General features: G+C 45.3%; 1 protein-coding gene across 2 annotated transcripts in view; it reads right to left on the bottom strand.

Annotated features, from left to right (window-relative positions):
• Positions 1–14,888, bottom strand: part of BCORL1 (BCL6 corepressor like 1) — a 47,444-nt gene that overhangs the window by 8,964 nt on the left and 23,592 nt on the right. For both annotated transcript variants that reach the window (XM_073360640.1, XM_073360639.1), the window contains one exon: positions 9,163–9,316. In XM_073360640.1, coding sequence (XP_073216741.1) covers positions 9,163–9,316 — 154 coding nt within the window. The remainder of the gene's footprint in view (positions 1–9,162; positions 9,317–14,888) is intronic.

Below are 14,888 nucleotides of genomic sequence, written 5' to 3'. Positions count from 1 at the left end.
ACACTCTGAAGTCAGGGAAGGCCAAAGTTCGCACTGAGCCCACCTCAGTCACTGCTCAGCTTTCAAGGCTGTCAGAACAGCTGTATGATGTACTATTTTTTCAATAATGCAGTATGTGCATGTCTTTAAGCCTCTATCATAATGCCTTATTACATGAGGGCTGGCATCCTCTGACTTCTGGCTGCTAACTGTCTAGCCTTAATGAGCCCTGTGTTTTCTGATGGAATTTCCTAGGTCTATAAAAAGGAAGAAAGGATGCTCCCATGAACCTTGCGAAATCCACTGTGGGAGCTCATTCTCCTGCAGCCCTTAAGAACTATCCTTACAAGATAGGCCGGGACCGAGGAGGCCCAGTTCTCCTCTTGTTCCAAAGAGGAAAGTCAGTCTGGAATTCACTGGGTTCCTCCTCAGTAAACCTACTCCAGGTGGTATTTTGAAGCTGCACAGGGACATATCCAGGAAGGTCTCAGGCCCAGTCTTTGGTACAAGTTGCTGGCCTAACACACAGACTTGATTTGAGGTGGGGAAATCAGTGGCAGCTAGAAGGAAGGCCAAACCAGGCACCATTCAGCTTCTATCTTATTTTGAAATAAAGCATCCAATGCAGAAGTCTTCCTGAACTGTGGTCTCTGTCAGATATAGGGTTATGTGCATAAAAACTGTGTGTCAAATTATTTGCAGCACATAATGACCTATGTGCATACCACAACATGTGGTGAAAAGACTTCAATGTAAGCTCTTTGGGACTTGTCATGTTGTGTTCTTGTGTAACAGCTAGCACATAAGGGCAGTCTCTGGGCAAGAGCAAACAATGTTGATGCCAAAAACTTCACCAGCTGAATTGTACTGGTTGCTCCTTCACAGCTGCCAGAGACCTCCCTCCTCCAAATGTAGTGTGATGTCCAAGTGCCACATTCACAACAGCTGCGGTCCTCCACAGCGAAGTATAGTCATACATTGCATATACAAACAATACATGTACTGGGCTGTACTGTGTCCATGTGGATCTGAGAAACTCTGCCTGGACTGGACAAGCAGGGTGGGAATGCGGACCAGGTACCAAAGGAAAGCTGGGGTGGTGCCCCTCCCAGTTTTTGTTATGATGCATCAAGAAAAGCTGAAGTGTCCATTGCCGCCCACCGGAGTTTTTATTTCTACTTCATTTTAAGCATGAGAAATTCAGATCCTGTCTAGACTGATGGGCTGAAGAACTAGTGCAATGGTGAAATCACAAGAGTCAAGAGAGTAAAAGCTGAGCAATTAAGGGAAAGGAGTTTTTACATCTTGTAACAAGGATTGTACTATAACTAAATCAGTTTAGAAACTGGTTTAGTTTAACTGGTGCCAAGCCCCTCATGTGGGCACTAAGCTAAAGTCACTTTCAGGCCTCTCAAATCTATTTCAGAGCATCTATACTTGGGGGCTGCACCACTCAACTATGTCAGGGCCTAACTAATTTAATTAAACAGTACAATGTGTGTGTGTAAAGAAGGCTTAAGGCAAAAAACTAGTGAAAAAACCTTCACGTTCCAGCCCTTCCTTTATAAGTCAAAGAAACAAAAACAATGCAGCAGGATAAACCCAATTTTTTAAACACTCTTTTGCATGGTCACTGCCAGTTAAAGCATGCAAGAAAAACGAGGGGCGATTGTTATGAAGATCTGCATTGTTTTATTTTGGCATCACGACTGGGTGAAGCTCAGAATATGGCAGTCTGAGGAAATACCACCACTTATTTCCACCTCCACTCTGTCCTCTGCAAACTGGCACTGGACACATTTCCCTGTCAAAATTACTTACACTGGAGCCTTTCAGTTTTTGCAATTGAAAGTTAAACACTAAACACTGCCACTTGAAATGTCTGTCTGCTATAACAGTAACCCACTTAGTGATGAGCAATGCTAAGGGCTTTTGAGTTTCTGGCTATCAATCCTATCCATGAGCACATGTCCATTTAGACAGTAGGAATATGTAAATGGGGAAACATTCACATTTTTCCAGTAAGCAGGGACCGAAAGAGGAGTGATCATTTTTATGTTGCCTTTTTGTTTGTTTGTTTTTTTGCAGTTTAAGCAAAATATTATAGTCCTATCAATAGCAGTCATGAAGAGTTTGAAAGAAAAGTCCTTTTCACATCAAAAGCTAAGGTTTGCAAGTCAAGGTGCATGCCATGAACTCAGTCAGGAAAATCCACCTATTGACACATCACCGTACTCCAGAATCTCAGCTGAAGAATATTTCTAAGAGTGCATTTATGCTAGAACATAAAAACGGCCATACTTGGTCTGACCAATGCTCCATAGAACCAAATATCCTATCCCTGACAGTGGCTAATGCCAGATGCTTCAGAGGAAATGAACAGAACAGGACAACTGAGTGATCCACCACCTGTTGTCCAGTCCCACCTTCTAGCAGTTGGAGGTTTAGAGACACCCGGAGCATGGGGTTGGGTTCGTAACTATCCGGCTAATAGGCATTGATGGACCTATCCTCTATGAACTCATCTAATTCTTTTTGAAACCAGTTATAGGTTTGGCCTTCACAACATCCCATGGCAATGAGTTCCACAGGTTAACTATGCATTACATTTTAATCCTGCTGCTTATTCATTTCATTGGGTGAGCCCTAGATTCTTGTGTGATGTGAAGAGGTAAATAAACACTCTTATTCACTTTCTCCATAGCATTCATGATTGTATAGACCTTTATCAAATCCCCCTCACCCCAGTCATCTCTTTTCCAAGCTGAACAATTCCAGTCTTTTTATTCTCTCCACCTATGGAAGCTGTTCCATACCCCAATCATTTTTGTTGCCTTCTCTATATCTTTTCCAATTCTAATGTGTCTTTTTTGAGATGGGGCAACCACATCTGCATGCAATATTCAAGATGTGGGTGTACGATAGCCTTATATAGTGGCATTATGATATTTTCTGTTTTATTATCTAAACCTTTCCTAATAGTTCCTGACCCCGTTAGCTTTTCTGACTGCCGCTGCACATTGAGCAGATGTTTTCAGAGAACTACCCACAGTGACTCTTTCTTGAGTGGTAACAGCTAATTTGGACCCCATCATTTTATATGTATAGTTGGGATTGTGTTTTCCAATATGCATTACTTTGCACTTATCAACATTGAACTTCATCTGCCATTTTGTTTCCCAGTCACCCAGTTTTCTGAGACTCCCATGTAACTCTTCACTCTCAACTTTGGTCTTAACTATCTTGAGTAATTTTGTATTGTCTGCAAATTTTGACACCTCACTGTTCACCTCCTTTGTACAGATCATTTCTGAATACATTGAGCAGCACAGGTCCCAGTACAGATCCTTGAGGGAGCCTGCTACTTCCATTTCTCCATTGTGAAAACTGACCATTTATTCCTACCCTTTGTTTCCTATCTTTTAAGCAGTTACTGATCCAGGAGAAAGAAAAGGAGTACTTGTGACACCTTAGAGACTACCAAATTTATTAGAGCATAAGCTTTTGTGAGCTACAGCTCACTTCTAGTCTCTAAGGTGCCACAGGTACTCCTTTTCTTTTTGCGGATACAGACTAACACGGCTGCTACTCTGAAACCTGATCCAGGAGAGAATCTTCCCTTTTATTCCATGATTGCTTAGTTTGTTTAAGAGCCTTTGGTGAGGGACCTTGTCAAAGACTTTCTGAAAGTCCAAGGGCACTGTATCCATTGGATCATACTTGTCCACATGCTTGTTGACTTCCTCAAAGAATTTTAATAGATTAGTGAGGCGTGACTTCCCTTTCCAAAAGCCTTGTTGACTCTTCCCCAGCATCTCGTGTTCATCTATGGGTTTGATCATTCTGTTCCTTACTATAGTTTCAACCACTTTTACAGGCTAGTAAGACTACCTTTAGTACCAGGCATTGCCAGGATTGCCTCTGGCTCCTTTTTTAAAAAATCAGCATTGCATTAGTTACCCTCCTGTCATCTGGCACAAAGGCTGATTTAAGCCATAAATTACATACCATAGCTAGTAGTTCTGCGATTTCGTATTTGAGTTCTTTCACAACTCTTGGATGAATACCATCTGGTCCTGGTGACTTATTTCTGTTTATCAGTTTGTTCCAAAACCTCCTCTACTGACACCTCAATCTGGGACAGTTCCTTAGATTTATCACCTAAAAAGAATGTTTCATGCGTAGGGGTCTCCCGCATATCCTCTTCAGTGAAGACCGATGCAAAGAATTCATTTAGCTTCTGAACAACAACCTTGTCTTCCTTGAGTGCTCTTTTAGCACCCCGACCATCCAGCGGCCCCACTGTTTGGCAGGTTTCCTCCTTTTGATGTACTTAATTTATTTATTGCTATGAGTTTGTGTGTCCTTAGCTGGTTGCTCTTTGAAGTCTTTCTTGGCCTGCTTTATTATACTTTTACACTTGATTGCAAGAGTTTATGCTCCTTTCCATTTTCTTCAGTTGGATCTGACTTCCAGTTTTTAAAGGATGTCTTTTTGCCTCTAACTGCCTCTTTTACTCTGCTGTTTAGCCATGGAAGCTGGAGGTGCAATACCCAGCTTGTGTAGATGAATATGCACTAGCTCTTATTGGGGTAGTGAGTTAAAAACAGCAGAGTAGCCACGGTGGCAGGGGCAGCTGCTCAGGCTAGCACCCCAGAGTACAATCCCATACATCCTACGTACGTATTCAGGTGGTTAGCCTAAGCTGCTAGAGCTATACTGTTAGCACGTTTATCTACCCAAGCTGGGAACTACACTTCCAGCTGTAGCATGGATGTACACTTAGCAGTTGGAATGGTTCGTTCATCTGAAGGGGAAATTAGCACTGAAGCCCAACATAATGGTAGTGTTCATATTAACTCACTTACTACTGATCGTTTTAACTGCAAAAAACAGTTACTTACTTTCTCGTAACTGTTGTTCTTCGAGATGTGTTGTTCACATCCATTCCACATTAGGTGTGCGTGCGCTGCGTGCACGAGCATCAGAAACTTTTTCCCTTAGCGGCTCCCGTTGGGCTGGCGGGGTCCCCCGAGTGGCACCACTGTCCCGTGCATATATACCCCTGCCGGCCCGACCCCCTCCAGTTCCTTCTTGCTGGCGACTCCGACAGAGGGGTAGGAGGGTGGGTGGTGGAATGGAAGTGAACAACACATCTCGAAGAACAACAGTTATGAGAAAGTGCTTGTTCACATCCATTCCACATTAGGTGAATTACAAGCTTATTTCTGGAGGAGGGTAGGAGTCACGGAACAACTGCTTGGAGGACCGCTCTGCCAACTGCTGCATCCTCTCTGGCCTGCTGGTTGACTGCATAGTGGGTCATGAAGGTGTGCACCGAGGACCAGGTGGCTGGTCTACAGATCTCCTGGATTGGGACCTGTGACAGGAACGCCATGGAAGTCGCCTGCGCCCTGGTCGAGTGGGCTGTGATCATCGGGGCCAGAACACCTGCGAGCTCATAGCATGCCCGGATGCAGCAAGATGAAATCCGCTGCGCCGACACTAGGAGGCCTTTTATTAGGGGACGTGATCGTTCCCCTCTATTCGACATTGGTGAGGCCTCATCTGGAGTACTGTGTCCAGTTTTGGGCCCCACACTTCAAGAAGGATGTGGATAAATTGGAGAGAGTCCAGCGAAGGGCAACAAAAATGATTAGGGGTCTGGAACACATGAGTTATGAGGAGAGGCTGAGGGAGCTGGGATTGTTTAGCCTGCAGAAGAGAAGAATGAGGGGGGATTTGATAGCTGCTTTCAACTACCTGAAAGGGGGTTCCAAAGAGGATGGCTCTAGACTGTTCTCAATGGTAGCAGATGACAGAACGAGGAGTAATGGTCTCAAGTTGAAGTGGGGGAGGTTTAGATTGGATATTAGGAAAAACTTTTTCACTAAGAGGGTGGTGGAACACTGGAATGCGTTACCTAGGGAGGTGGTAGAATCTCCTTCCTTAGAAGTTTTTAAGGTCAGGCTTGACAAAGCCCTGGCTGGGATGATTTAACTGGGAATTGGTCCTGCTTCGAGCAGGGGGTTGGACTAGATGACCTTCTGGGGTCCCTTCCAACCCTGATATTCTATGATTCTATGATTCTATCCTCTTGGCTACAGCCACAAATAGCTACGTGGATTTGCGAAAGGGCTTGGAGAGCTCCAAATAGAACGCCAGCGCTCAACGCACATCCAGGGCTCCAGGCCCGGCAGCTGCAATGCGGCCTCCATCAACAGTTGCTTTAGGCAAAAGTCTCTTTCTTTCCTTGTCCTTGACTTAAACGCCTTGCAAATCTTACACCTTTCAGTTTGATGTCCGTCTCCCAGGCTACGTAGACACGAGTCGTGGAATGTCACTAACTGGCATAGGTTTGTGGCACGTGGTGCAAGCCTTGAAGCCGTGGGCCCGGGGCAGGTGCTGGAGGCCTTCAAGCACCTAATGATTTAAGTGTCCACAGTCTGTATGTGGACTAACTGATAACAGCTACTCTAAAGGCTAAGGGACTGCTCTTCTATGGGGTGGGGGGGAGGTTGTTCCAACGCCGCCATGGACGGTAAGAAGGAACTGGAGGGGGTCAGGCCGGCACGGGAATACATGCACGATGCAGTGGCGCCACTCGGGGGGCCCGCCGGGAGCCGCTAAAGGAAAAAGTTTCCAACGCTCGTGCATGCAGCGCGCGCACACCTAATGTGGAATGGATGTGAACAAGCACTCGAAGAAGAACTGTACTTATCCTACAGTTTGAAGCAATCTCCCGGGTGCCAAGTGGCCCAACTGTCCTCTCCTCAGCTGCCCCTGCATACGTATAGGGTGCAGCTACATGGTGTCAACACAAAAAATCCGTGGCATATTGAAAAGAATCCATGGCCCACGCAGGAGAATTCAGGTTCAGTTTGCCATGACAGATGCCTTGATTCTAAGAGAAGCATAGTTTCAGCCATAACTAGGGAGCCTTGACTGAGCCCTGTGTTAACACTTTTTGTGTTCAGAGTGCTTTACATACATCAGCTAAGCCTCAACCCCTCACCCACACAGTGAAGTGGGCACTGGCCCCATTTCACAGATGGAGAAAACAAAGATGAATACTCAAAATTACAGCTGCGCAAAATTTTTCAGAGAAATAGATTTGCCAAAAGCCTCAGTTTTGGTAGTCTCAAAACTCTCCCTGAATTTGACACAAATTCATTAAATAGTTTTGGCCAGAAATACTTTTCAGGTTAGATTCACAAACCGGTAAGTGTGGGTCTGTCCTCACCATGACCTGACATTTGTTTTTGATTTTTCAGGGTTGCCAACGAACTGAAACCCCCCACTTAATTGCCCCACTCAACTCAAGGCTCTGTTTACGCTAGGATGCTTCCCCCCATTGCTACAACTGGCACAGCTCAACTTGTGGGGGTGCTAGTGTAGACAGGGCATGGGGGTGTTTAAGTACTGTGTCGCTTAGACTTGAGCAGAGTCAGATGACATACATGATGATTAAAAAACCCAGCAGCAGAGGCGAGTCTACACAAGCTGCTGCTGTTACTGCCACTCTTGGAGCTGAACAGAAGCAAGTGCAGCTATGGAGGGAAAAACGAAGACAGGTTTCCTAGTGTATGAAGAGCTCAGGTTCCTGAGTATGGCAAGCCAAGAGTAACTAATTCCTAGCAGAATGCATCTACCACTGCCATACTGTCCCACAGGGATATCCCTGCAGGTCTTCAACTGGCAATGTGCTTATGCCAGAAAGATTAAAGATTGATAGGCCTTGTGATTTTATCCTAGCTAATGTAACTGTAGATGTCACTCATATACATGCATTTACTCTAGCTATGAAATGTATCCATCTGTTTGCCTCAATGTCCTGCAGCAAAGAGTTCATCAGGGAACTCATATTGCATCCTAAGTAGTTCTTAAAAGCACTTCACTTCGAAAAAGATTATTTCTTAAGTATTTTGAAATGACATGTCTTTTAATCCAGTGACTCCTGTGCTTGTTTTATGGAAAAGGGTAAATAAGAATAACTTTAAATTTGTAAATGTATCCCAAAAGATCTCCACCCAATTCTTTACAACACTGAAACACACCCACCTCTGGGGCAGGAAGTCAGAGCTGTAAAAGTGTTCAGCAATACTAAACAAGAGTTTAGGACAGGAAGTTCACAAACAAATGAACTACTGAAACTGTTGCTCTCATCTGCATTTTTCATTCTTTTATAGGCCTCTGTCTGAGCTCCTTCCTAAACCACATAGCCTGGGGCGTTTTATTCTCTTCTTGAATGGAATTCCCCCCATGTCTCACAACTCTGCTCTTGTCTGGACCTTTCACACCTCTGTGCTATTCTCCACCCAAAAGTTCAGGATTACTGACCTCTTATTTTTGTCTTTTTATTTGGGGTTTGTAAGGCTTGCGTCCTCCCTTCCATTCCTGAATGGAACAATGGTCCATATTCTATGTTTTTATGAGACAACTCTGTGCAGTGGGTAGTGCACCAAAATGGGAACCAAGAGACTTGAGTACTATTCCTGACTCTGTTACTGACTTGTTGTGTAACCTTGGGGAACTTGCAACCTCTCCATGCCGCCACCGCCCAACTATCACATAATGATAATGTTTGCAGTGGTGCTAAAGCTGTGTTGGTCCCAGGATATGAGCGACAAGGTGGGTGAGGTAATATCCGTTAATGGACCAACTTCTGTTGGAGAGAGAGAGAGAGAGAGAGAGAGAGAGAGAGAGAAGCTTTTGAGCTACACAAAGCTCTTCTTCTTCTGACCTGAGGAAGAGCTTTGTGTAAGTTCAAAAGCTTGTCTCTCTCACCAACAGAAGTTGGTCAGATCAGGATAATGACATTTCGCCCATCTTGGCAAAGTGCTTTGAGACCTACCAATAGAATATGCAAGGTACGTGCAAAGCATTAACATTCTCTATTGGGATGCTACAGAGCCTGTTACCTTGGTGAGCAACCGCCGAAGGCTCTCGAAAGCGCTCAAGCAGGCATCATCTGTTGCTCAGTATAGAGACAGCCCATGTACTCTGCATATTGCTCTTCCCCCTTCTGAGGGCAGCCTGGGGCCTACTTCCACTCTCAGCTAACCCTGAGGACTCATGTTCTCTGTTCCTGCTTCCACTTCTCAATACGTTCACTGGTTGCCCAAATTGGTCCCAAATTTGCTCTGCCCAGGATTTGCTATGCAAAGAGGAAGTAACACTCACCCACGTGAGACCGACACCTGGAGGTTATAGCAAGGAAGCAGGGGCTTGTCTGAGAACTCAAACATGAAGCTGTCTGATTCTTGCTCCTCTTCCTCCTGATCAGAGCTTCCTGGAGGGTTGAGCAGAAGGTCGCACCCAATCCCATCCTTCCCCTCTGAAACAAGCAAAATTAGGTGTTGGCATCTCCCATACTTTCACTCTTGCGGTGCACAGTGTTTCCCTAGGAACTGGGGAGGAGATGGAGGGAAGGACAGAAACTGTTCTTGCACCAAGAGTGAAGCTCAGAGTCCCTGGGCAGGAATCTGGGCTTGGTATCTTACTGCATATTTCTGCTCCCAGCCCACTCGGGACACTATAGGTGGTGTTCCAGGTCTCCAAAGAAGGGGTTTCACCTGCTAGATTGTGATCTGTGTCACAAAGGTACCATCAGAGAAATGAAACCTGCACTGCTGGCTGCAAACGCTGCTGGAGGAATCCCCGTACACAGCTGCCCACTGCCCTGAACAGCCACTGCTAGAAGCCAGGCTTCAATCGGACATATTTTTACTTTAGTGCCCATGTATGTGCATCACAAGCCACCAGATCAATCTGACATGACTGAGAAGCCAGTCTAGGTGAAGTACAGGGTACATGTGGCTCACAACTGCAGGTCAGGATTGAGGGTTACTAGCAAAGGGGCATGTGGAGGAAATTGGCACGTCTGCCCAAACTGCCCAGCTCTACCCAGTGCCACTAACGTCTCACCTGCACGAGTACAAAATACCACAACAAATTCAGAAACAAAACCCAGTCGAGGCTCACACTTCCCATCCACCCCAGCAACTCCCACTGGAAGGGCTCAGCCCCAGGGATTGTCCAGCAATTCCCTGCCCTGCTCTGAATCAAATGGCAGACTTGGGAGTACCAGCTGAGTCCCTCCTAGGGCTCCTGCTCTCGTCCCTCCCTGCAATGCTGACTCAGGACTGTTCAATCGATAACATCTTTCCTGAGCCCATGCCCTCCAGCCGCTAATAGACCAGTGCCACCAGATTCTGCCTAAGCCTCTGGCCCAATCCCATGGCTCAAGCTGGAGCACTGCAGTGGGCTGTGTGCACCAGACAGCTAGTTACTCAGCAGGTCAAGTTGTGGTGGTGACTCTGTCCTGTGGCTCATGAAAAGCTGGGAAAAGTTACTGTCCTTACAGTAACTGTGACTCTTTGGGACGTTTTACCTCCACAGATCCCATTCTGGGCCCTATGCACATGAGATATAGCTCTTTTTGCCAGCAGTATTTGTTGGGGCCACTCATGCCCCTGCATGTCCTCAAGCCCCTCACCTGAGGACATAAAGGGCTCAGTGGCCCCAACCTCCACTCTGTTCTTTCACCAATACAGAAATCCCAAGGCAAAGAGACTCCACAGTCAGGGGAAGGGAGCGTGGATGGTGGGATCTGTGTAGACAAAGGATCCCAAAGAAATCCAGTTACTGTAAGGTAAGTAACCATTCTTTCTTCTTTGAGTATTTGCCCACACTGATCCCACTTTAGGTGTCTGGCAGATGGGTGCCAGGAGTCCTATTTGAATAAGATCTGTAAGAATGCCCTGCCAAACTGTGTATCAGATCTAAAGGCTGACACTAAAGAATAGCCGCTTATAAAGGAACGTATGGAGATCCAAGGAGCTGCTCTACAGATTTTGAGTACAGAGATGTCTCTTAAAGGGGCTGAGGAGGTTGCCTGAACTCTTTATTCAGTTCACTAGAAATTCTAATACAGTTTGACATCCATTTTGAGAGTGTGTGTGTGTCAGAACAGCCAGTCCTCTGGACTTAATCACCAGAAGACAAATTGCCTGGGTGTTCTGTGCAATGGTTTTGTCTTCTTGAGGTAATATAAGATAGCACTTAAAACTCTGAAGCATCTGCAGGGGATGAGTGAGGTCTTGGAAAGAACACTCGTAAGAGAATAAACTGATTAAAGTGAAAGACCGAGAACATTTGAGGCAGAAATTTAGACTGAGAATGGGGAGTAACTGTCCGTATGGAAGGTGGTCCTACCATCAGAGCTTGGATTGTCTCGGTTTGCAAGTAGAGCACCAATCTAAGAATGCTGTCGTAATAGACAAAACACAAAGAACAGAACGATGTAGGTTGAAACGGAGGCTCTGAGATAGGGGGACTGCATGTATGTTTAAGGGGGAAGGGGGGAATCCTTAACAGACAGAACAGCCCCTACCAAAATTTGGTTACTGGAGAACCAGGGGGAGGGGGAGCGGGGGAAATGCATCCCTGTAGTATTGGAGATATTGCTGCTAAGTGAACTTAACAGAACTTCTGGAGAATCCTGAAAGCTTCAATGACAGACAGGTAATCTAGGAGGAGAGGAACAGACACACCCACAGGAGAAAAGTTAGGGTGGAAAGCCCATACTGAAAACGTTTCCATTTGGCCCCATAAGCCTTGAAGGATTTTGGCTCTGAATGAGAATGTTCTGTACCTCTGCTGAGCAACATCTATCTTCAGGACATTGGATCTGGGTTTAGAATCAGATCTCAGTTCTGGGATATGATGTTTAGAGTGACTGGTAGCTTGAATTGCGGTTGAATCAATAGATGTACCATATTTGAGTACAAAAATTGTCATGCCCATGCCAGGGCTATTAAGATGGCTTGAGCCCTGTCTAGTTTTATTTCCGTAAGAACACTGTGGATCAGAGGGATCGCGGGAAAAACCCTTAGAGCAGATTCCTGTCCCAATGAATCAGAAATGCATCTGAGAGGGAGCCCGGACTTCTTCCTCCCCTGGAGCAAAGCATGGGACATTTGTTGTTTAGACTGGTTGGAAACAGATCTATGGTGGGAAGGGCCCACTTCTGAAAAGTTCTCAATAAAACTGAGTTTTTGAGGGAACATTCATAGGAAAAGAGCATTTTCTACTGAGAACATCCATTGCATTATTTTAGAATTCAGATAAGAGTAAGGCTATGAGATGGACATGAATCAGAGATAGAAATGCTCTGCAAACTGGACAAGCTGCCTCAAGTTCTAGTATGTTTATGTGTAGTTAGGATTCTGTAGGTGGACCATAAATCTTGGGTTAGCAGATGAGTTAGCTGTGCTCTCCCCAGTCCTGTTTGGGGACATCTGTCACCAGACTGTCTGTGGGACTTCGAGATGCAAACATCAATCCCTAACAGCCATTCTGGGGAATTCTACGAGATTAGTGATGAAAACATGCTCTCACAAGAGGGGTCCCTGAAAAAGGATGGTTTGGAGGGCGGGGAGTAGGCACAGATTGGAATTGTATATCATAGCCCTTCTGGATGACTCTGAGACCCAGCAGTCTAGTAATTGCAGCCAATGCATCAGAGAGGCAAATGTCAAATGGAGGGAAGAAATGCTCGATTTGGTTCAGGCATTCAACTGTGGCATCAAACTTGCTGCCTCGGGCCTGATGTGTTGTGAGATACTACAGCAGAACCCCTTTGCTTCTGATAATAAGGCCTCTTCTTAAAGGTTTCTGATGGTCCCCGCTGTTAAAAATAAGAGGAAGGAGGCATCTATCTCACTTGGTGCTGTGGTTTGAATGGTTTCCTCCTTTGGGCTGGGGTGTAAAGGTCTAGGGAATGAAGCATCAGTTTGGTATCTTTCAATGCGTGCAATGCTTCATGTGCTTTAGAATTAAAGAGGCCATGAGCATCAAAGGGTAAATCCTTTATTGGGCTGTCTGGAGCCCAGACACTGTACACATGGTGTCTGCAGCTACCATTGAACTTGTGGCAGTGTTGGAGGCATCAAATGCAGCTTGAAGAACCACTGTTGCAAGGACCCACTAAATACAGGAACTTAAATTCAACCCTAGAATCCTGTGGAACTTTACACAAGAACTGGCAGACGCTCCCTCTGGAGACAATCATACTTGGGGTAGCAAAACCTGGCATTTTGCAATACTGGCTTGAAGGCTAAGCAAGGAATAGACCTTCCTCTCAAATAGGTCCAACTTCTTTGGTTCTTTGTCTCTAAGAGTAAATCTTGGCTGACTGTGCATAGGCAGCAGCCAATGAACCTGAAACCAGGTGAGTATAAAGTTCTCAGAGCCTTTACTTGGAAAATGAAAGCAACAGCCTGCTCTTTTGGAGGTAGCTGAGATGGAGGCCAGGGTCTGCCATTCTTTGATCGAGAATGCCTCCATTAATGGGTATCGCCAAACAGCCCTCATAAACAGTGTGCAATAGAATCAAACATTCTATGTGACTGTTCTTGCACCACCTGCTAGGAATTTTTAAGGTGTCAGCGATCCTCTTCAGAAGGTTCTGCAAGGCCTTTAAGTCCTTGACAGTGGAAGGCACCTAAGGATTAATAACTTCATAAGGAAATGAAGAAATAGCTAATGGAACCAAAGTGTCATCATAGCAATCCATGTTGTCATCCTCTTGGATGCCTTGGGAATTCTCAGGAATTCTTGAACCAGGTGTTGAGAAGCACTTTGTGGGGTGGATGAGATGGTTGTGATACAGATAAATATCCTAAGGTGGATCTAACTAGAGGAGCTTTAGAAGAATATGGAGTGAACGGAGCTGTGGGCTCCAAGGAGGACATATGGCCAGGATTGCATCCCATATGGATATGGCATGTGGGTCCAAGAGGGAGGGATCCAACAATTCTGAGATCTTCCTGAACTGTCTTGTATGATGAGAAGAAGAACAACATCTTGAAACCCTTTTCTCAGGGACCCCTTCACAAGTTGACTGAGGAGAAAAGGAGGCAGTGCTAGGCAATGGACTTCTGTTATAGATTGAAAATGATGATGAGGCAGAAGAATACACTCTTCTGAAAGAGGTGCTGATCTTTGTGGAGTTGAGGAAAATTGTGGAGAACCTGATACTATGTGATGCCATATTGAAACTGAAACCGAAGATATTGGGTGCAGTGAAATCTTCATTATTGGGACTCTTGGCTCCAGTATCAATGAGAGATTTACTGACAAGGGAGAAACATCAAGTAGAGGATATACCAGCTCAGGTCTCCAGATATGCCTAAAACAGCTGACTTCAAGATCTGCGATACTGATTGCATAGATACTGGAGCAGAAATGGTCACCAATGCTGGTCTTTCGTCACTGCACAGTGCTGGAACAACTTGAGTGACACAGAAGATGACACCCAAGATAGACGAAGTGGTGGTAGCTGATGTGGAATGGTGCTGAATTGGTACCATAGTTGTTGTAGCCAGCAGATCAGGATTTAGAAGACCGAGCCTGCACTGAGTCAGATGAGGGCTATGTTTTCACTCCGTTTTTAAACTAGTATTGGGGATGGTGATAAGTGCCAGGACAGTTTCAGAGAAGCTTTTTTTCCCTGTCATGGGCAGCAGGAGCCAGACTCACCTGAAGGGATCTGTGCTGGAGTATCAGCAGCCTTTGACAAATACCCGGTCTTTTTGAACACAAAGAGACTTGAGATCTGGGAGCAACCTCACAAATAGCTGAAGCACTGATTTAATGCGGTCATGGAGTGGTAGGGGCTCCTTTCTGCCAAAGGATCTCTGAATCAGACCCTCCCTTCATGGAGTAATCTAACAAAAATAATTTTAAATGTGCATCTCTAGCCTTTGGAATTTGTGCCAAAAAAGATACAAAAATTGAACACTAGACATTTAAAATACCCATCATTTAAAAGAATGACTGCCTTGCAGGCTGGGCATGACTTAAAGCCTAGAGACTTAGCCTCTGCAATACCTTGGAAGACTCTC

The sequence above is a fragment of the Lepidochelys kempii genome, chromosome 9 (assembly GCF_965140265.1).
Source record: "Lepidochelys kempii isolate rLepKem1 chromosome 9, rLepKem1.hap2, whole genome shotgun sequence".
NCBI classification, from domain to species: Eukaryota; Metazoa; Chordata; order Testudines; family Cheloniidae; genus Lepidochelys; species Lepidochelys kempii.
Note: the sequence above shows the minus strand (reverse complement) of the source record. Positions and strands in the feature narration are given on the sequence as shown.